This window comes from Daphnia magna, linkage group LG7 (assembly GCF_020631705.1).
Source record: "Daphnia magna isolate NIES linkage group LG7, ASM2063170v1.1, whole genome shotgun sequence".
Classification (NCBI taxonomy): domain Eukaryota; kingdom Metazoa; phylum Arthropoda; class Branchiopoda; order Diplostraca; family Daphniidae; genus Daphnia; species Daphnia magna.
Genome location: NC_059188.1, coordinates 4,053,002 through 4,076,477, shown reverse-complemented (window position 1 = coordinate 4,076,477; position 23,476 = coordinate 4,053,002). Strand labels below are relative to the sequence as shown.

The following is a 23,476-nucleotide window of genomic DNA, read 5'->3' as shown; positions in this document are numbered from 1 at the left end:
TCACCTTTCCATGTAGTTCTCGTTTCTTTCTTTCAGTTCTTTATTTTCTCTCTTTCTTTTGCCTCTCGGGACCTCCTTTCATCAATAGCTTTTTGTCAAGCAGCCTGTTCGGATTCTCTTTCTCTTCGTCTTTGAATGAATTTGCGGGCTCTCTCTTCTTCGCTTGGGAAGTGGTTTGCTGATGGACAGTTGTTGCAGAGTCCCTTTTGGTTATCCGGATTTCCTGGTTCTCTGGCTGGTGCTGGTTGATTGGGGGCAACGGACGGGCCAATGGTTGTGACAGTTCGAAGCGGAAGATCGGTGGATATGAACACCACTGACCTTTCGGGGACGGCGGGGATAGATGAGGTTAATGATGCAGCTGCTGCAGCCTCTCGCTTCTTCCGTTCCTTCTCGTAATTATAACGATTGTGCCACCTTTTCTGTCCTTCTGTTAGCTTCTTCTTCTTTTTCTCCTTCCCTCCTGCTCCAGGATTAAGCACCAAGCTTGCAGAGATAAAAGAGAATGAGTTGGAAAGTGACACTAACGTGTCAAGAATGACACCAAATGTGTAAAAAATGATACCAAGGTGTCAATTAATCATACCCTAAATCAATCAAAATTAATCAATGACACTAACGTGTCAATTAATCTTACATAGAATAAAACAAATTACTTAATGACACTAACCTGTCACTCATTTACTTATTCAATATAAATATGGAATAGACAAGACAAACTTTACAGAAATGGACCTATTAAGATTTTCCCCCTTTTCTTCCTAGAAGTGGGTACCCTATTTCTGTTTTCATTTCCCAATTTTTTTTCTAGCCCCAGTTCTATCTGGTTTATTTTTATATAACTATTGTTTGTGAATGGTTTGTTGCTCACCCTTGTAGCAGACGAATTTCTGGCTGCAAACGAAATTCTTCGGCTAAAAAAATGAAAAAATGAATAGGGTACCCGCTGCTAGGAAGAAAAGAGGGAAATCTATATTATAGTTATGAAAACTTCATTTTTAACGTGAAGAAGATCGTTTCTCGATAAGAAGCTACAGCTGGAGCTAGGGCTCGGCCCCGTGTCCAATGGGTAGGTATTTGGGCGAATGGTTAGGTATTTGGGTGAATGGGTAGGTATTTGGGCGAATGGGTAGGTCTTCTCGGCAAAAAAATTGGATCCGGTGGGTAACGGTTCCTAAGACTTTGTGCCCACTACCTACCCGGGTACCATGTGGGTAACACAATTTCGAAAACCGTTTCCATTACCCGGGTTCAAAACCCGGTTATCCCCGATTTCCTACCCGATTACCCAAGTTTTTCCCTGAAATCAAGTGACACCCCTTGAATTTCCCGCCACAAAATTTTTTTTTGCTACCCTCCCTTTTAATTTAACTTGGGGCTTTGCAAGCCGCCATTTTCCAAAATGGCGGTGGGTATACCCGGTTTGCCCATCAAATCCACCCAGCCTACCCACTTTGGCAAATAGACTACCCGGATCGCCCATGGGCGACTATTTTTGGTGACGATCCGCGGGTAACCCGGGTTTTCGAGAACCGGGGCCGAGCCCTAGTCGGAGCAGACCAACTTGGGCACAAATGAGATTTTCGCATTTGTGGAGAACGCGCAACGCAGGATGTTTTACTGCTCTATTGGCTATTTTTTTGTAGGTCGGTGTGGTTTGACGGATAGCAGGGAACTTCCTGCCCCAATAAAAATCATAATCGGGAAAACAATTAGTAAAAAATTTTAAAAAATTTACAAAATGGATAGCTCTTGATAATTTCTATCCATTTCTGTAAAAATATTGCTTAAAAAGAAATTACTCGAATGGTAAACCGGTTAGCCATTTTTATGGGGAGGTCGGTGCGGCTTAACGGGTAGTGGGTAATCCCCTCCTCCTAGTCATCAGCTCAAACGGCGCAATTTTTCAAAATAGGGTGAATTTAAAACATAAATAAAAAATTCCCAAATTGCACCGTCATTCTGATTTTAGTCCCAAAAAATCGGGAATGAAAATTAGCCTTAGTGGATTTACTTTTCTAGCACACGAACTGATAATAAAAAATTCTAAAAATAAAAAAAGGTATTTTGCCCTATCACCCCTCCAGACGACCGGCCTCCTAGACTAGCGAACCTAGCGGGGAGTCCTGAAACCACTTAGTAAACACACGCTGGTTTTGGGATAGGCGATAGTGTACCTTACTATTATATCGTGATTAAGGGTTAATTTTCTGTTATGTTTGGTAAGTCAATAATTATTTTTTAATGTTAAATTTAATAAAAAAAAAAAAAATAACATGGCCGACATAGGAATTGCCGAAGAATCCTATCCATAAGTTTTAGTAGTCCATGGATAATGTTTATTTATGTTTTTTTCAGATTAATGAAATAGTTATTAGTAGGTCTAGTGCAGAGCATTTCAAGGATCTTTTTTAAAACATGAACTATTCAGTACAAGTCACGGGTCCAGCTCTTTCTTTTCTCTATTTTTCAGTTTCATCATGCTTGACAGTAAGTTGATTCTTCAGAGATTTAAACAAAAACAAAGTTATGATTTCAGTGGTCAATATTAACCTGAATTTCAATCAAGAATTTGTTTTATAACTGAATATTATCTGTTTGCAGGAAGGATTTCTTCTTGGAACATTTGTGGAGAAACAGGTTGAAATAATATCAGATTCAAGTGAACATTGTGTTAAACAAGAGACTATAATAAGTGAGTTGGCATCTGTGACATCATGTGTGGAAGTCTTATATTTATTTAAAGTACTCTTTCTTCTTTATTCAAAACTTTATCATGTGTTTTGTAGCTGCTGATTACTTTAATGAACTATTAATTGCATGCTAATAATGTAATCAAATGTTATTTCAGATTGCTGTTCAAGTGTTTTTTTTATTCATAATATGATGTTAACGTATATTTTAATCTTAGGGGTTTCCGGAGTCTTTCCTTGTTCTCTAACTTCAAAACTATTTGATTCATTTGAAAATGAGATGTTGTTTCCACAGCAGGTAATGATATTATCATTGTTTATTATTAAATACTCTCAAATCACATAAATATTTATATATAGGTATTTAAAATTTTCAGGGTGATTCTGTTGTTGTAGGTTGGTTCTGTGGCAGAAGGAATTGCCTCCTCAAACCATCTTTTCGTGAAACAGCCTTGCACACTAAACTGAATGAACAATTCAACCTAAATTCTGCCCAAAGATTTGTGTTTGTTTTAGTTCAAGACGCGATCAATCAGTCTAGCATTACACGTGAATTTCAGGCCAAATTCTTTCAGTTTGATAACATAAGAAGGTACTATTGTTTCTTTTCTGTTTCTTTAATGAAAAAAAACATCTCTCCGTGTTATGGGTGTTGCTGCAGTGTAGTCATCTTTTATATATTTCTTCTTTATAGAAAATGGGTCCCCTTGATTGGATCTATACTGAACTGGAATCAGGAAGCAAGTCTCTCCAAGAAATCTCCATACAGATCATTACCTACGCTTGAGCCTGGCTTACTATCATTGTTTGAAGAACAACATAAAAATAAGGGGTACTTACTCTTCCATCTTTCCACATCTTGTCATTGGTTGAAACTTGTCTTTCTTTATTCAAATAGGTTGACTGATGAAAAACTCATTGAAGCTGTTTTCAAAAGTGCTCACAACTACCTGATAGAGTCTTTGGAAAGGATAGCTAAGATTAGCTCTGAAATTGCCCAAGTAAAACGTCAGATTACTAGTTTGGAAGCAGCGGGAGGTGGCGATGCGAGCTTAATGGAAACGAACGATGACCGAAAAGATGTTTCAGCAGAGGACCCATTGTCAAATAATTCCATTCCTTCTTCGAGTCGTCGTAATCGTAGTAGACTTTCTTCTTTGTGTATTCAAGAGAGAAATGACACTTCGGAAACTTCAATACCGTCAACAACATTTCACAAGTCGTTTGATCAAAGCGCCTCTCCGTCTAAAACTTCTTCTCAAGAATATTAAATGTCTTAACTAATTCATCGATTGAATTCGAAGGTGACCTAGAATATTTCACTCATATCAGATGTGAAACGCGACAACCATAATATAATCAACATGTTTGCTCATCAAATAAATGTACAGCCTTTTTATTGTGACAGATTGTTAATGCAGGTAGAATATTAAAATCGTTGCACAGAATATGCAGGTCTCAATAATAATATATTGGAAGACTGATGCAAGTGTAGCGGGAGAGTTCGAGGGTATGCACTGGTCATGTGTCATGTATTAAATAGTTTTAAGTAACCCCAAAATTAAGGCTTGAAAGAGCTGCACAAAAGGAAACAAAATTTTATTCATTTCGCATCAAGGCTAGATTATTTTTATATTCTTTTTAATTGCAGGATAACAACCAAAATAGTTATATAAATAAATGATGTTACATATAGCTTATAATTGAATATTTTTGCATGAACACGTCCGGGAAAAAGAAAATCTCTTAAAGAAAACTTTGCTAATCGTAAGCTAACGTACCATTAGACCTGTGATTCTATTAGTAGTGAAAGCGCAGCTTTGATTTATGATGTAATTAGCAACAATTCTTTTCCTTTACTGCGATTGCGATATGTTGAGAAGGATCCTGGTATCATTGTATACAAGGGTTTCTATTACTTTTGTCGAATCTCGGAACCTGCATTAGGGATTCTGACATCTTAACTTGCAATGTTGTATCATTTCCAGTTTCTACCAGGCGACGTGTTTAAGTCAGTAGCAAAGCCATATATGAACTATAGAGCCGTAACCACTTAAAAATTTTATTGGGATAAAGGCATAAAGGTAACAGTCAACAATCGTAGACCTACTCAGTGTATACGAGTGATAGGCCTGAATTAAAAACAAATGAAAAAGAGTAGTACGTACTATTACAAAATATTAGCCCTTTACTTTTTTTCGTTTGCAATGAATAGGCTAAGTATTCTATTATCCTGCCAAGAATTTTCCGGGTTGTGCCACACGTAAGGTCTTTGGTTACTAAAATTTCGGTGTTCTCATTACCAACGCTCTGTCCGTCAACGGAAGTTTCAGAGTGCATTTTAAAACTGATCTCCGCCTTCTGTCTATTTTTTTTCACACATTTTCATTGAGTAAATGTAAATGTCAAATTGTGCTAGAAAGGAAACGTAGAAAACTGTTTTTACAACAGGCAAGTCTCTTTTGACATGATGCTAGTGGATGTAGAAATCCGATACATGCGAGTTGCGACGTTACGGAATCAGCGTGAGAAATCAAGAAAGGAAATATGTCCAAGCGCTTTTGATATAATATGAAGAAGCTAAGATATATATTAAAGCTCTCGTCTTTGTTTCGTCTTGTTTCCACACTCTGTTACTCTTCCGTACACAGCAGTCAACCACTTCCTGAGGGAGTGATGACGTCACGGTAGACTACTCAAACATACAGCACAGCATGTGTTGTATCGCTTCTTTTCCATTATTTCTATGCATGTTTAGACAGGATTATACGAGACGGTTAACCAAACAAAAACTTGAGCGTTAATTTGTAGATTTAGGGAAACACAGAAAAACAGGATTCAAGTGTTACTATCGATCACCATAAACGGCATAATGAAAGTCTCATGAAGTTCGCCTTATAGTTTTTAACCTCTATAGCATCGAGCCATCTGCAGTAGTTAATAATAAAAGATTTTTTAGGCAATAATTTCAAATACATTTAGTTTTGTTTATTTTGACAGGGACGACAGTTTGCATTTTTGTTATTCAAATTGAAATCAATACAAACTTTGCATTATTTCTAGTGAAAATTAAGTGATTCTTGTTTGGATTTCGAAGGATTGTTGACTGATTGTTGGTTAAATGGTTGATTCTAACGGCTATTTTCTTACTAAGCCTTTGAGCAAAGTCTCGTAGAACGGTGCCCCTCAGTCAAGGCCCCTTTATCGCTCTTCACATTCAATATTAACGCCTGTAAGTTGTACGAGAGGATAATTGGTGCCAACTCCTCTTCGGAAGGCGACGATTAATACGATCTCAAAATGAGCCGAAAACTCCTTTTTTTTTCACCATTTGTAACTTTGTACCATCCGCTCTTGTGTATATGTCTATCTGCCGACTTTATCGTTTAATCAGCAGAATTGTTTCCAACAGCAACTACACCTAATATCTGTAGAACATGGGGTAGCATTTCGAAATGCTTGCATCAAATGATACTGTATAACGGCGAGCGCCTTCATCGTATGCCGTCTAATTGACACAGTCAAGCATGATACGATGCTGACCGCCGCTACTATAGCCAGTAGAATATAATGAATTTCTCAGCCGTGGCCGTACAATATGGGGTGCGAGAGTCAGCTATTTGTTCCAAACGGTCGGCGTAATTAGAACATTTCTGGTCGACTTGCTTCTGTGTTTGTCTGATCCAAAGGCCGAAAGACAGCAGCATCCCATCCATCCTCAAACGCGTTTTCATGTGCGCTACAACACTCTGCGTTAATTATTATTATCCTTTATACTTACTGCATATACCGCAATTACCACGTTATATTTGAAAAAGAGTGAATACTTTATTGTAATTTATTCCAAATTTTCATAGCGCGTGAATTGCGTTAAATCCCAAAACAAACTGCGAAGAAACAACGACGAAACCCAGATCGATTATGAATTTCCAAAATACAATTTCGCACTGCGAGGACCACACAATCTGTCTTCGTTCCTAAGATGCAAACAGCCATGCTCATTGAGTTTCCAGCGTAGAGGTTCACAAGCAAGTATTTCACTTCTTATTGGTTCCAGCGGAGTACACGCCCTCGCGTGCTTCCGGACGAAAGGCTGAACTGTTTTTTAGTTGGCCCCACTCTACTGCTCGTCCATGCAAACATATCCCGCCCCTCCCCTCCCATGGAGGACGGGATAGACGGAAGGGAGGTGCTTCTAGAGTCTATAGTCCACAACGCACCATTTCTCCATGTATAAAGAACTGTCAGCGAGCTACTGAACGTTCATTCGGCTACGAAGTTTCCAAAGTTACTCCGCAAAAGTTCCTTCCTCCACTTGCTGGTCATTTTTAATTCACCGCCAAAGTTGAACAATAGCTATATAGCGCCGGGGAATAAAAAAAATGTCTTCTTCAGCCAGTTCACCGGTTTCACCAACGAGTTGGATTCAGCAACAATCATCAGTTGTAGCATCGTCTAACAAGCGTGTTGCGGTCGAGCCGCTTAACTTGTGGCCTTCGACATCCACCTGGGCTGCCTACAGCTCTGCTTTAGCCTCTCTGTCCCTCGGCCAAATGAACGAGATGTCCAACATGACCACAAAGTATCCGTCACGCTGCTCACCACTCACGCCGACAACGCCGACCTACTCGCCATCTTTCTCTCCCCAATCGTCGGTCACGAACAATTTCACGAATCATCCACTTGCTCAACCGGATTCTCCTCATTCGGTGACTGACACGAGCCCCGATTTTTCCACCGCATTTCCTTTGGATTTTTGCACAACGAACGCCGGTGATCGCTCGCCAACGTCAACCAACGCTAACAAACGTCAACTTGCTCAGCCGGAACCTCTTGCTGCCAGCCAAAAAAGGAGTAAATCATTCACAATCGATGCTATCCTCGGCCTCGAGGAGTTCGCCGCCTCTTGTTTCGAGTCCGCCGATGCAGCCAAATATTTCTCTTCGCAAGGTATGTGTCATATAAATCGTATATATCGTTCGAGCGTAGACCTACCCGTATTTCCATTGGCAATATTCGCAAAAAAGATTTTCAGTAAAGTCTCCACCATAAACGAAAAACATCAATAGTCCGTTATTCATATGCACATACATGCAAATTATAATAAACTTATTCTCTATTTCCGTGGTTGTTTGCAGAACATCATCGAAGCGGATCACCAGGTTGCCAGCAGCAGCAAATGTCGCCGTCAGATTCACCGCAATCTTCTCCGCCGTCGATGTTGCTGTCATGCGCGTCTTCTCTGCCTGCGTCATCGTCTTCTCCGAGAGCGAAACGAGTTCGAACCATCTTTAGTGCGGAACAGTTAGAACGATTGGAGGCGGAATTCGCCCGACAACAGTACATGGTCGGACCGGAGCGATTGGTGTTGGCCGCCAGCCTCCGTTTGTCTGAATCTCAGGTGAAAGTTTGGTTCCAAAACCGACGCATCAAGTGGCGCAAGCAGCATCTTGAATCTCAACAGATGAGACTCGTCACCTGGCGCCAGTTTGAAGATCAACCGCATTTATCGCAAGACCAACTAGCACATCATCATCTCAGGTCGGCCAATGCAGCCGACGACGACCACTCGGAGTCATTTTCCGATTAAAAATGGCTGTTTCCATTTTCTGTTGTCCTTGTTCAAATCGAATGTAGATGCTATATCATTACCCATTTCACTTGTACATATGTTCACCGTGGCTCTGCAAAGAGCAAAAGTCTAACGTAATAAAATCTTATATCCGTTCGACTACAAAAAAAGAAACGTTATCTCTCCGTTTATATGTATAGGTATACTGTACTATAGTCTACACAAACCGTTTTTGTTTTCCGTTTTAGACAGGGATACACAGTTGTTGTCTGCGACTTTCGCATCTAAAATCGGTCTGGCTCCAGACAAGAGACTAAAGGTAATTAGAAAGGTATTTAAGAAAGAGGGCTACAAACAGACTGGCCTTTTTTTTTTTTTTTTTTTTTTTTATAAGTGTGTTTTTTTGTTTTTTTGTTTTGTTTTTTTCTTTTTCTTTCTAAGGAGACCTTTCGCCTGCAAAGCCTATGAGCTATACTATTCCCAAACGTTTATCAAACTCGATGAGCCTATCTAGGGCTATAAGAGCCGCCAGTCGTGTTATATAGTGTAAAGTCTGATATATACAATAACCTATAGCTACCTTTTCAGATGGAAATAGTTCATGTATAGGTTAATTTCAGAAAACAAGTGGCTTGAATTTTGTCACATATGAAGGAAACAATTTTTGTCACTGCTGTAATTCAGCTCTTCATTATTTGTGATAATCAGACTGGTAAAACAGTTATAAACGGATGATGTGCGAAGGAAAAAGGGAATTGAACTAAGCCTCTACCGGCAAGTGCATAAGCTAAAGTTTGATACAGTAGGCTATATAGAGATCAATATTAGAAACCCAAAGGACAAAACTTGGTGCTTTTCGTATGTCGAAAGTTTGAGTAGCCTAGCCTACGATCGGAAGTTAAATCTGATGGTCTATATAAATAGTGATACTCATATTAGATTTTTTTTTTCTTATTTTAGGGTGCTGCAATAAAGCAGATGGGGAAATAGCTGAACTTTCTGTTGTTTGTAGATCAATTCTTTGAAGACAAAACATTTTCACATTCAACTGGGATAAGAAAGGCTCTACTTCTTATACATATTGTTTAAACAAGTGTATTAACTTAGGCTATTTAAGGTCTGATGAAGTAAAGTCAAAGGTCTTCTAGCTTATTTTCTTCAGCCATCACAGTTGACTATTACGCCTTCATGCAAGCATTGTCAGTTCATCGCCTTTCGTCCTAATGAAGAACTGTCAAGCTCGTCTTCGTAACAAAAAAGAGGAAATCCAATAATAGAGCCACAGCTTCGAAAACAACACTTTCTTTTCATAATACCGTACGTCAATGCCCACCTCGTGAAAGCAGTTTGCGTATTACGATGTTTTCATAATTATAAAAATGATCACAAGGGCCAGAAAAAGGATGCAAATATTTAAGAATAGCCTAGTTTATAAATGTAGTTTACTAATCTCGTTTCTGTTCTATCAGATTTATGAAGTCATTTTCAATAAGCTGAGTAGCACACACACACACACACAAAATACCGCCCATTCAGAAGGGGAATTTAGGGAGACAAAAAGAAATATCAGATAAGACAAAAATCCTAGAATTCCGCGTTTGTAACTAGACAAATTAGCCGACGCATTCAGCTCTTTGTCTAAAAAGGTTGTTCTCCTGTATGAAAAAGGACCACCTTCCATTTTTGCCATCATCGTCTTTGGAAAGGAACCTTTTAAACCAGAGCACGAGGGAGAGAGAGAGAAAGAGACAGGGACAATGATGAAACAAAATTTTCTTTGAAGTTTGCAAGTTATGAGCTCGCGCCGTATATCGTTTTCTGTATGGCAGCTTCCACTTGCGCCCGGTGCCTTATATTCGTTGTTGCTTGATAGATGAGAGATGTTCTGACGGCATGACTTTGACTCGGTAGAATGCCGGAGCTGTGCGCGCTGCGCTATAAGTGGCAGCCGCCAATAGAAACCAGTCATGCGTGTCGTGTTGTGTGGGTGCACCGTTTTGCCTCGCGCACGGTATTACACAGCAAATTGCCTCTTCACATTATTAAATATGCAGGTCACCTCCCTCTTTTCACTTTCTCATATAATCCACCCTAAGAGAGGAATAATAACAAAAAGAAAAAATATACATATATATAAAAAAAAAAAGGGGAAAAAAAAAGTCAAATATGTGCACCCGGGCATCAAGGCACGCACAAACGCTCGATAATAATAAATACACTGCCACTACTAAAATGACGACCAGGATGCTGGTGTGTTATTTATGATCAACAAATTGCCGCGCGGTCACCTACTCTTCAGCAACATCATCACTCACATGCGCTCTTCAAATGAACCGGAGGCCCTACGTGTTTAACGTGTTGTCTCTCCTATCTCGTCGCTCTACTGTTACGTGACCAGAATGGAAAATTTAAAAGCTTTGATTAAGATAAACAATAAAATTGTCTACTTTTTTGGGTTTTCCCCAGTAACTGGTGTTTTAAATCCAACCGTTTACAAGAAGCGAACAAACGAAGCATTAGATCTTCTTGAAACACATGCTGAAGGGCATCATACGAAGTTTATTCTGTAGTCTAATCAGATTGAATTAGACGTCCTGTGTTACACATTACATGTATTCGAAACCCAATGAAGTACAATATTTTTTATCTCCTTGAAAATAATTGATTGGTTTCTCTCGAAAATATTCGGTTTTTAGCTATATCGACATTATGAAAGACCAGCAACGGATTTGCTTGGGTGTTGTGCTTGAAATGATCATTTCGGAAACAGATTCTTCAGGTTTAAAATCAAAAATTTAAACTGAGAAACTACGTTAGGCTAAAAAAAAAAAGCTCTCCAACTCGAAGAGTAGCTACTACTTGTATTGAATTCAACGCTATTCGAAACAGCGTTATCGTTGGACGCAGTTAAACGGCCAATATATCCGTTGTCTATAGTCTACATCTAATATGGTATATTTCTCGACAAGACGATGCAAAACCCACTTAAGGGCTTCTGTTTTTTTTATTGTCTGAGTAGACTATAGTTACTAAACACAAAGGACATGTAGGCACGCGTATGGGTATAATCGTATAGCAATAGAGTTAAAAAAGAAAAGCCACTTTGAGGCCGAGTTTCTGCGTCGGATTCTCGAGTCCCCATCATGGCCAGCAATAGCCTACCGTTTCACTGTTCAGTGTGTGTTGTGTGTTGATGTTCTTTTGTTCCGGTAGCTATGCGAGGAATTTTCTCATATGTTTATACACGCGCCGAGCGGCAATGTCGAAAGGCTGAGCTTTATAACCCGCCCACACGAGAACTTTGGTAATAAAGGTATAAGGGTAACCTCAAAGATACATGAAGAGGAAAGAATAAAGCGCAACGAGCGAGCGGAGCCACACAGAGAGCGAGAGAGAGAGCGATGAGAGGAGGGAAGCAGAGTTATTGGGTAGGAGAGGGGCGGGCTCGTTGTCGTTGATCGATCAACCCAGCACTCCTTTGTCCTTTCTTGTTAAAGAACCAGAATGGCAAACAGTCAACTCAAACGTTGATATAGCCTTTAAATCTATACTCGATCGCTTAACAATTTACCGAAATCTATCTAGCCTATAAACACTTCAAACTCATCCATTTACCGAGATCTGAGTGTATCTAACTTATAGCGCACTTATTTCCTGGAAAAACAAGCCGATTGAAAATCACAAAAAAAAGAAGGAAAACTGAAAAATTGTGCGTAGACCAACAAAGAATGTTCTATGTACAGTAACTACGAATGTATAGGCTATATACTGTCAATATTATTCAGACAAATGTCTCAAGCAGACGAAGAAGAAAAAGGTTTTCCCCCAACTTGTGTTGAGTTCCTGTTCGTTTATTTCGGTTTATTTCGACACAGAATTGTCTACTTAATCTGCTATTTGCGGAAGAGCGTACATCAGGTTCCTATTTTAAGGAATGCACGCAGTAGAGAAAAGGAAAAGCACGGAGAATTTACAGTCATAAGCCAACGTTAAGTTTCGTTATCTCTAAGCGACGTCATTAAAGCCTTAACGGGTGAGGTTTAGATGAAGTACCGATTACAGAGCTGTACAATAAATCACCCTTTGTGATACTGGCCACACACACACACAAAACTGAACAGTTGCCAAAGTACCAACTCATTTGACAAAAGAGATTTTATGTTTTTCTTTTTCTTTTTTTTTTTTGAAATTCTTAAATCATAGTTGTGATGGCGAATAGATTGCTTCTGTAAAGACATTACGTAATATACCTTGCGGTATTCATTCATTTCTTTTTCAACCTTTTCTTCTTAAGCATTTTGTTTCCTCTAAAAAACGTTGGCGATGACAACTTTGCCGGCATCAAAGAAAATGGGTTTATCAATGACATTGCCAGAAAGTGCGTGTGTCGCATCGACAAGCGGAGAAATTTCTTTCGTTTCTATACGCAAATTATGATTATTGCCGTAACGTCCTGGAGCCGATTATCAGACGACAAAATTAAAAATGAAAATAGCAACAACAACAAAAAAGATATTAATAAATAAAAAAAAATAAAAAAACGGACAAAATATACCCTGCGGTATATATGTATGTATATATATACCACTATGGATAATCGTTCTTATGAAATCTAACCGTGACTGAAGTTACGACCAGGCGTTATCCATCCCCACTATTCATAAAGCATCCAGCTGTATAGGGGGAAGCGACTATAAGGATGGTGACGTTTGGTCTACGAAGCTTTTCAGTCGATAATATACACAAGAGGATTTACCGCTGCATTTCGCATTAAGTGGTTGATCAGACTCTTCAATGTATTATGATCCGATACTTGTATTGATTTACATCTCTCACGACCGGTTATATTATATGCACGCATTTTTTCCCCCCACATCTACTTGACAAATTGGAAATCGGCAACTGAAGCTATCCCCCTTTCTAAACAATTACAAGAGGGAATGTTATTGAAAGAGATCTGAAGTTCTCTTGCAAGCAAAACGCTATAACGGTGGGCGATCCTTCGGAAAGGGGTGCTACAAAAGGCGGCTAAAACGGACTTTAACAAAAAGAATGTTGGTTTGCTATCTATTTGTATTATCATAAGGACCTAATCTACCAAGTATTCGATATTATTCAGTAGCCCCTAGGTCGGCCTTCGCTTTTCTTGCCGTTCTCATTGTTCGCCGTCGTCTTCCACTTCGATTCCGTTGTTGGAGCGTGAAATCGGCGCGCGCACTCGCGCACGCACAATTGCCCCCTCTTCGCCAACGAAACAATAGACCGGCTAACCTTGTAGCGTAAATACCTCATTCCATTCAGCGACTCATCATGATTAAGAGTCTATACAAGTCGGAGGCTTGTAACGCAACTCAGGCATTTGTCGAGATAGGCTATAGACCTATAGTCAAAGCGGACAAGATGAGAGATGGCCGAAATCAGAGCATTCAAAAATTCTTTTTTGTTAAAAGAAAAAAAAAGAAAATAAAATATTCTTACACAGTAGAGTCTTAAAATCAAATCAAAATGAATTTAATGCCAGATAAAAAAATAATAGCAATCAACAGCACACATTAGATTAACTAAATGTGAATAACCTAACATGACGTAGTCTACTGTAATCACAGGACTGTAATGAGACCGTGAAATGCAGAAGCCAAAAGCTTCAGGAATGAATCACATAAGTAAGTCTAGAGGAAAGAGAATTCAAGGGAAAGAGCGCAGCAGTGGCACTGCTGTGTATTAACTAATGACGGCTATAAAAAAGAAAAATCTATTTAAAACATGGGAAAACGTATGGCCTCGTGACGCCACCAAGGTTGAAAAGACAGCAACGCAATACGATTTTTATTGTGTAAATCGAGATACGGTTCATCGCCGACCGTGTTCCCTTTGCGCCGACCAAAATGGCCAAGAGAAAGCGGTAAGAATATTCGACGAGCATTTCAGAAGGTCTGATTTGTTTTATTCTCCACTGCTAGCCATCTTTTTACGAATGACGACGGCATCCCCACCGAGGGCGCTATAACGGCATGAAGCAACGGATTCGATGCCAAGCCAATTTGATTATTCATGAACGAAAAAGAAAAAGAAAAAAAAAGCGAAACAAAAACGTGGCAATGGAATGCTGCTGTCTATGCTGACTCTTGTATAGATTCATTTATAGCTCATAGAGAAACAGTATACATGTAAACTGGAGAAATCCCCCTCTGTAGCTTCATCCATTGAAAACTGGTCAGCCGTAAGCCCCCACCCTTTGATCTCGTATCCCCGCTGGGTCATTCCTCCATGACGTCTTCTCCTTTTTTCTTATTTTTTTTTTTTTTCTTCTTCCTTAATTCCGATTGCATTTTTGTGAGCTATGTGCATTTCGAATAAAGTAAAGAATCCTAACGAAAGTTATAGCAAAGAATCTTGTATACGAAGCGGTACGAAGAAGGTGGAATGTTTCTCCATCCACTTTGTGGAATTAAACGCGATGATATCCTATTGAGAGCTCTTCGAATGTTTGCTCCAATTGTTTCCAGTTCCCTTACTGTTAAAGGTTAATGTCAGAAATAAATATATTGCTCGTGGCAAATAAAAAAGAAACTGAATGTGTCTCAACATTGGACAAGCTCATCTATTTGCTTGATCAGGATGTCAATAATTATGATGGTTCGTCACGAATAAACAAATAAAATATCGTTCAGGATTCAATGAAACCCTTTGCGTATGCACAGATGATTTTTGGAACGAAAAAAATGAACAATAAAAATAAGGGAGTCGCTAACGCAAGAAGTCATCACCCAAAAAAGTCGATACACCATGCAGAGGATAGGAGAAGGGGGGGGGGGAGGACATGCATCATCACTCTTCGTTGATTGGAATCACGGTATCGCATTTGATGGTGAACTGTCAACAAAAAGCCAAAAGAGATTTGAGCGAGACAGTGCCCCTAATATTGATGATGTACATACAGGGAAGAAGAAGAAGTAGAAGAAGAAGAAGAAGAAGATGAAGAAGAAGAAGAAGAAGAAAAAAAGCTATACGGTATATATAGTAGATCTGAATCTATGAGCGACTCGAAATGAAAGCACTTTTGTGGTAGTATAAACGTAGGGACCCGTACACAAGTCGCGACATGAAGGAGTCACCCACAGGAGGGAGGCGATATTATGGAGCAAGGAAGGCTCAGGTGAATACGATGGTCAAAACAAAAGGGAGTTGCTGATTTCATTTTGGCGCTGCTTCGCCAATTTAGCGAGACCAAGTCGATGCTGGTATATATGTTGGGAGAAGATGAGGCCGATGGAACGGGTGCTTAACCGTATATATGTATATCTATATAGCGTATATAGTATAGGTAGCAGAGTAAGTGCATTAGGAGGCTGTCAACAGGTGGGAATTGTGGCAGACTAGTGGCGCACGCTTAATGAACACGTGGCTAGACGATGTAAATGGAAAAGTCTAGGTAACCGAGGGCCCCCGACTTTTGGAACCACCAAACTATACGGCAGCAGGCGCGGCGACAACAGGTATATATATTCAATCAGATCTCGTGTACATTTCCATCCCTTGGCTATATATGGGCCCCATACATCTGTACGTATATTTATATATGTGTGTATGTAGTCTACTCTACGTAGAAGGTGTACCACAGAGAGACAGTTTGACTTGCCTCAGAACCTGAAAGCGATCCTGACCTTGTGGCGCCTGCCTTTCGTCAAATATACCTGCTGTTTTTGTGTGTGTGTGTGTTTTGCTTTATGTTAGAAAACAATCTCAATGTCCCTTGTCTCTTAATTCTATAAGCCAATCGTTTCTAATCTCGCTACCTTAATGAGTCTTACTCTCGTTTCTCTTTAAAAGAAAATGGAGGCTTTGCCTACTGTACGATCCCTTTTTATGTATTTTGATATTTAAAAAATCCACCGCCAGAATATTCCGAAGATAAATAAAAGACGCAACATTTTCGAAAAGTGAGCATTAGAATTAAAATTCTAATAAAATGAACAACATCGTGCGCATCCATAAAAGAAAAGTGGGCCATTTAGTGTAGATATAGCCTACAGCGTATTCGATACTGGCAGAAAAAAATTGCGGTTTATTATTGACACCACCCTCGCATACGAATACCAGCACTGTATAGACACACTGGCGGACGTTATATAGCTATACGTACTGTTGTATAAATCAAGCCGACGTCGAACATGCGCAATAAAATATACTATCGAAAATGGGCCAGTTGTGCAATATATAGTATGTCTGGCAAAGGTTTGTTCATCCATTTATCACAAAGCGTCCACAGTATTAATGGATGCTGGCGAGGAATATAGTCGGCGGCACGGTGAGCTAATAACAGCAGGGGTTTCTTTTTTCGGATACTTATCGTTATTTACGCTACGGAATGATGGAGGAGAAAAGGTTGCGTTCTAGCTTCCAAAACAGTAGAACGACGAGGAACAAGCAACGGAAGCGCTACGAAAAATTAAAATAGCGGTCTTGATTATTTTTCTATTACCCTCTTTAAAAAAAAAATAAATAAATAAAAGAAAGAAAGAAAGAAAAACAGAAGCATCGTTTGCCTATTATTTTTTCATTTTTAAGACAGCGCTGAATGAAGGTACAATTTTAAAAAAGACCATTCATTATATAGGGCAACATTAAACTTTCTTAAAATTCATTTGACCCGAACACAAAATAGTAAATTACAGCTAATGAATAAATGCGTAAGTGATAATAAAGATTCAGTTCCAAGTGAAAAAGCTATGTGAAATGGCGTTCGATTTTCGCTGCATATATATATCAATATATATATATATTGATCGACTATGCTATAAGTTAAACGTAAATCAAAACAGAATCAAAAATCAAGAAAGGAATACAAGCAAAGTAGGAGGTCGTTCCATGGGGATCACAATGATGTAGTGAGGCAGTTCCACTTTGGAAAGATGATGATAATTATACAGATCAAACCCAAGGGGGTGCGGCCCGTATGGACTGGCGCTGGGATCAGCCAGTAGGCGGTCGTTGGCCCAGCGCGCACCCCTTTAAAAGGAGACGAAAGCGAGAAGCCCAGCAAAGAATCATCAATGGGATGGCAGGGGGAGGCAGCAGAGGGGAGGGAGTTATGTATCATTAGTTTTTCTTCTTTTTTCGTTATTTGATTTTCTTTTGAACTCGCAAGTCAGCACATATATATACTGCTTTTGACTCAAATGCGTAACTATTTCATCAAGTGATATGCATCATCCTTGTCCTTTCTCCTGATATTATTAAAAGACATGATTCATATGGGATATAAACGAGCTTTTCTTTATATACAGAACGGCTGCTCAATTCCTAGCTCTTGTCAGACGCTTGACGGTAACAAATAAATGAAAAAAAAAAAAACACGAAAAAAAAACAAAAAAAAAAACCAACAAACAAAATAACATACAAAATAACATACACACACAAAGAAAAGTGCGTGGTATTTCTTAGTTAAATTTGACATTTGAGCTAGCAGGGGTTACACAGATCAAAAGGAATGCGTAGCTATAGGCTGTCGCGTTAACATTCTAATTTGTAGTCAACGACATATATAGATATGGACCTGTTGACTTGTCAAAGCCGAACCCCAGTTCCTTATCATCCAATAGTTTCAGAAACTCCGGTTAGGGGTACAAAACTACAAGGTAGCATTGGCTGCATGGATGAGTCATGGCGACGATGAACCTTTCTCTTACGATGCTTATTAGTTTCATATAAGTTGCGTGGGGACTAAACATGGCTACTTCACTAAGATGGAGGTGTATGAAATACTTCACTCAACCCAAGACGAGCGGTGCACATATAGACGCTGATGGTGGTCTCTTCCGCTTATTTTCGTTTATCTTGAAATCACATCGCCTTTTAGGGTTTTTATTTCGACTGGTGACTGACGTCACGGCACATCCCACCCCAAGAGAGTAACTTTTTTTGTTTCTCCCACTAGTTTCCAGCTCTTCCGTAGGCTGGAAAGAAACTTTGCGGCGCCATGTAGACGAACTTTTTGGTGCCCATGTGCGAGTCATGGATATAGTGGTGGCTGGTGTTTCATTTTTATTCAGAGAACCTAGTCTGAAAGCTAGGTCACTGGGACTCGCCAACCTGGCGCTATACGTCCGTACGTATAGGGCACTATAGATGAACAGTTTTAAAGAAAAGTTTAAAATATCTAAATAAAGTAGAGAAGCCTCGTTGCATGGCTGGGTTTATTTCGAAAAATGTCGACATAATGAGCCTTGCATGGTGGAGCCGTTAAGGAGGAAGACCAAAACGAAAACCAACCGTGTCGTAAACCATTTCAAATAAAGATAACAAGCTTTAAGGCTACGGCAAGATCGTTACCGACACATCCATGGATCAATTGACTGTATGAATTCTCAATAAGCATATTCGTCAAAGCATAACCAGCTCTCGACCACAAGTGCATTGTTTTTTTTCAAAGTGTAAATTAGAAAAGCATTGATGTAGATCATCGAGAAACGCTATTATCCGGCTCCAAGCGTGAGAACATAAATCGTAATCTTGCCTGAGACTTGCGTTAATCGCAACAAAAATGCAATAAAATTTGAGAAATGCAGAATATTATCATGGTTTCGTTGTTATTGAAGGAAAACTCCCTAGTATAAGATGTAAAATGCAAGAATAATTCTGAATTAGTAATATCCTCCTTAACAAATGGCCACTATCAACAATACAATGTGGTTACCCTACAGTGACGGTGACTACGTCAACTCATTTTTAGCTGGATACTTTGATTGTGTTATATGGTCAGCGACAGCGTTGCGTTTCTTTTTTAAAGGAAATTAGGGGTATGATCCTTTCGGTTTAATGACCATCGATTTCAATTAACGTCCTATAAGTATTTGTATGTGTAGGCTAATGTACATCTTCTTTAATCGCTGACGAATGGCGGAAGTTTGTAACTTTCAATTGTATTATAAAAAAATTGGTAAGATTTTGATGCGTGCTTAATTTAGCTCAACCTGTGCTTAGCTGGCGCGCCAATACACTTCAGTACTTCCTACATGCTTTTTCCAACATGCATGGACACAACAGCCATCTAGCGATTAAAAACTTCAACAAGTTAAGTTTTTTTTGTGATACCGATAAGAAATAAAACAAATTAAAAATCTCACCAGTTGAGCCAAGCTCCCCCAAATGAACCAAAAATTGTGCTCAGTCCGAAGGCACTTGCTTAACTACGCAATGTAACTACGTTTTTATGCCTAACCGAACAACAGAAATAAAAAAAGGGAAATCTTGCAGCAGCAAGAAACGCTGCCAGTGTTACAATTAGGAATAAAACAGGCTCTGGATAAATATACTACTAGAAGCGATGTATTATCATGCTCGGCAAAATCCTTAAACCAAATATATCCAAATAAACCCAGCAGTGTAACCCTATAGAGTGGTTCGAGGTTGCCATCTTTGATAGTTATTTCTCCCAGTTTGGTGCAACCTCAAACAAAAAAGCATTGGCAATTTTAGATAAATAGTGCCAGCCAACTGTCAGTTTACAGATTGACATAAGTAAATTCATTATTAATAATGACAAGCGTTGTAAATTTTACACTGGCATCGACTCCTATGAAAAATTAATTGCCTTATTTGACATAATCGAACAATCTGCTCCGAAACCACATCCACTAGAAGTCCTTACGCATTTCCAACAGTTTGTCCTAACCCTAGTAAAATAACGTTTAAATCTCAGGCTTGAAGTTCTTGGACATCGATTTAACATAGCAAAGTCTACCGTCTCTAAATATGTGCACATTTGGGTCACAGGCATGTATCAAGTATTCGTACCAACATTTCTATTTTGGCCGGGGGAACGAGAAGTAAAAGCTACACTTCCGATGGTTTTTCTTGAACATTTTGAGCGCTGCATCTCAATTATTGATTGCTTTGAAATTTAATTAGAGTCTCGCACACTCTCTAAAGTAAGAATTCATGTGGAAAGGGTGATTGGCAAATTAAAACAACGTTTTTCAATTTTGAGTGGACCGTTACATCATGAAATGTTTTTCACGGACGAGGATGAAATATGTTTCGTAGATAAAACAGTGAAAGTGGCCAGTGCGTTAAATAATTGTAATTTCAGTATTGACTTGCACCAATAAAAGAATATTCCTTTGAAATGACGAAACCACAATCGGAATAGTTAAACGGTGAATAGTGTCATTCATCACTAAGCTTCTTCAGAAATGACTCTCTTGCAATTTGCTCGTTTGAAACTAACTTGGCATTATTGTAATGTAAGTAATCATTATTGTAACTAACTTGGCATTGTAAACTACACCCATTACAAAAATTGTTCACTTTCATTAGTTTCCCACCAAAAATACTAAAATTGCCAATGCTTTTTTGTTTGAGGTTGCACCAAACTGGGAGAAATAACTATCCAAGATGGCAACCTCGAACCACTCTATACCTCTAAATATCCATAAGCTGATGTTTCGTAAATTTCATTTCCAAAGTTTAAAGTAAGCCGATAGCAAGGCTCAGGCCAAGATCAAGGCACAGGGAAATGAGCGAACCATCTTGAGAAACGCAGTGCTTTATGGAGACATATGACCGCACGTTACGCCTGATCTTTGAGGTGCGGGAGGCGACCAATCGCTACCCAAACCAGGAGCTTTGTGCAGCGTAGATGTGCCTCCGCTTTTGAGAGGTTCGTTAGTAAAATGGGTACATTCGGAGTTACGGGCGCAGAATTTGCTGCAGGCGTGCGGATCAATGATGCCGACGACGATGGCAGTTTTCAAATAAATGAAAATGCAGCTATTGAGAGAAATTGCCGAAGTGTCTAATGGCAATGCTATAGGGACGAATTTGACTGTCTGATGCCGGCCAGTGATAGAATCATTATCAAATAGATTGAAAAATAAAAGTAAAAATAATAAAGCGTTTTTCGACAAAAGTTTACAGATACCTGAGTAGAACCCAAATCCTTCAGAAGGATGGTAGCGTTGATAATGGGCACATCCCAAGAACCTGATGTTTCTTCTTTGGCAACGGTAGAAGGGACTTTGTTTGCACATACGAGAATCAATCCGATAATTGATGGAGGATTCGATAGGAAACCATTCGGCATCAGCCATCGTGTTGGTCAGATCCAAAGAGGCTGACGTGACAGCTGCTACCAACAACATCAAATAAATTAAATTTGTCTGTTAAAAGAAAAATAATTTGCAAAAAAAAAAGAGAAAAAGGAAATCGCAAACAAACTTAAGCGCCGCTGCCGCAAAGTGTCAATTGTTTTGGCATTGCTACAGAATACCTGCATGGTACCTGTAGAAAATCGACAACGAATATGTTTTGGTGATGGCTTGCCCGTTTGCTTTTATATCATCTCAACCACACGATTTCAGACTATTCCACGCAATCGCTTTAGATACCTGTCGTCAGGGGGTTGTCGACTCGTCATTTGATGGGTGTACGAATTTTAAAATAAAAATATATTTTGAAATATTTTTTGTATTTTTTCATATTTTTCATATTTTTCATAGTTTTTCATATTTTCCAGATTTGCTAAATGTTGTGAAACTTTTTAAGATCTTTTTTTACATGTTTTTCATGCATGCTTTCTTACAAAAAGAAACTCTATTAACCCTTAAATAATTAAAAAAGTACATTTTCTTCATCAAATGAAGCCTAAAATTTAATTCACTGTAAAATAAAAGAAAATCAGCACCGGGACTTGAACTTCAGGACCCTAGATTCTCTACTCCATGTCCTAATAGAGCAAGCAGAGTAATAGAATACTGGTGTAGCCACGGCCATGTTAACTCCCTCTCTCGGATTTTTTCCCAAAAGTTGTTGCCAATTTCGCGTATCGATTGTGAGAAAATGAGGCAAGATATCGATTTAAGTGTCCCATAACCGTAACGCCACCTATGAATTGAGTTTTAAGGGAAATCTCTTCATGCTCTTACTTTTTTCACACTAATTAATTAAGCCACTTTTTGTTTACTTTCTGAAGTACAGACGACGAAAATGAGCGAAAACATAGCGAAAACGTAATACATCAGAAGTTCACAACACAGCCGCTGTGGCGCTTTCGTTATGGGACAGAAAGACTTTCAGGCCAAAAAGGCAATGGGAGGGCCCGCCATAAGCGTGGCTACACCAGTATTCTATTACTCTGGAGCAAGTGACTGACGCGTACCCCATTGTTTTACGAACGCACCTTGGTGTTTTAAGATTAGCTTTTGCGGCTGGAACAACTTGGTCTCCATCACCTAGGCCAACCCTTTGGCTCTGAGAACTAGGTAAAAGGGTTGGCCTAGGACAACCCTTTTACAAGCCTGCTTTTACATGGGATCACGGAATACAACCGTCTTTTGTTTTCTCGTAGAGACTTTTAAGGTGCACTGTTCGGAAGGAATCGTGTGTCTAGCGTTACCTTACCGAATTGAGTTGTAAATAATTAAAGTTGATGACACAAGGTTTGAGATTGCGACGCTAACTGTATTGACTGACTTGTTCGATAGATAGCTTGACTCTGCCCGGCCCGACCCCTTCCAAAATATGACATTGACACCAGGGGGGGGGGAAAGGGCACAAAGAATCAGTACAGTCGGGCGGGTGACAAGGGGCCACCTATCGGGGGCCCCGAAGATCGTATTCCCGTAAATGGGCCGGAATCCTGGTTGTTCGGCCGGATCTCGTCGTCGGCCGTTGGGGACGTCTTTCGTTTCCAACATACTCCCCACCAGAGCCCATGCCTTGGGCCTCGACCTCGCCGACGTCAGTTGCGGCCGGATTGGCCACATGATCATCTTCTTCGACGTCAGCTGGATCGATCGGAAGCAATGGGAATGGAGCCGGATCGGGTGGATTTGGAAATTGCGGAGCAGTTGCTTCAGCTGGCTCCGGATTCAATACACCGTCTGCGATCTCCACATCTTCCGGTTGATCTTCTCTCAGTTCTACGGGATACAAACATTGAATGGCTCGGGTTAATAAATTACCGGATGGGAACTTGACGATCGCGGATCGGACTAAGCCGTCGCAGCTGGGGAGTAATTCCTTAACTACTCCCGTCTCCCACATGAGTCGTTTGGACAGTTTGTCGTGGATTACGACAACTTCTCCGACGCGGATTTTTCTACCCGACGCCCCCTTTGCGTGAAAATTATCCAACTGCATCAGGTAATCGGAGACGAACCGCGAGCACAAGTTGCTGACGTAGTCACGCCTGTTCTGATCCATTTTCTTA

General features: G+C 39.6%; 3 protein-coding genes across 5 annotated transcripts; 2 read left to right on the top strand and 1 right to left on the bottom strand.

Annotated features, from left to right (window-relative positions):
* The first annotated feature begins 2,082 nt into the window (after positions 1–2,082).
* LOC116921872 (BRISC complex subunit FAM175B) lies at positions 2,083–4,098 on the top strand. Of its 3 annotated transcripts, none has more exons than XM_045176030.1 (7): positions 2,083–2,222; positions 2,379–2,490; positions 2,605–2,695; positions 2,912–2,991; positions 3,071–3,285; positions 3,388–3,525; positions 3,592–4,098. In XM_045176030.1, the coding sequence occupies exons 2-7, from the start codon at positions 2,419–2,421 to the stop codon at positions 3,962–3,964; spliced, it is 969 nt and encodes a 322-aa protein (XP_045031965.1). In that variant the 5' UTR covers positions 2,083–2,222; positions 2,379–2,418; the 3' UTR covers positions 3,965–4,098. The 3 variants fall into 3 exon arrangements, with proteins under 3 accessions (XP_045031965.1, XP_045031968.1, XP_045031966.1); XM_045176033.1 differs by having other exon boundaries at positions 2,156–2,222; positions 2,382–2,490; XM_045176031.1 differs by having other exon boundaries at positions 2,206–2,222; positions 2,359–2,490.
* A 2,853-nt stretch (positions 4,099–6,951) lies between these two features.
* On the top strand, positions 6,952–8,435 carry LOC116920873 (homeobox protein Hox-A5a). The gene is made up of 2 exons (XM_032927027.2): positions 6,952–7,643; positions 7,832–8,435. The coding sequence occupies exons 1-2, from the start codon at positions 7,076–7,078 to the stop codon at positions 8,281–8,283; spliced, it is 1,020 nt and encodes a 339-aa protein (XP_032782918.1). The 5' UTR covers positions 6,952–7,075; the 3' UTR covers positions 8,284–8,435.
* Positions 8,436–22,768: 14,333 nt separating this feature from the next.
* LOC123474412 lies at positions 22,769–23,469 on the bottom strand. Its single transcript, XM_045176530.1, has 2 exons — positions 23,229–23,469; positions 22,769–23,186 (listed from the first exon to the last, which is right to left on the bottom strand). Exons 1-2 carry the CDS (start codon positions 23,467–23,469, stop codon positions 22,858–22,860), a joined length of 570 nt encoding a protein of 189 aa, XP_045032465.1. The 3' UTR covers positions 22,769–22,857.
* Between the last annotated feature and the right edge of the window lie 7 nt (positions 23,470–23,476).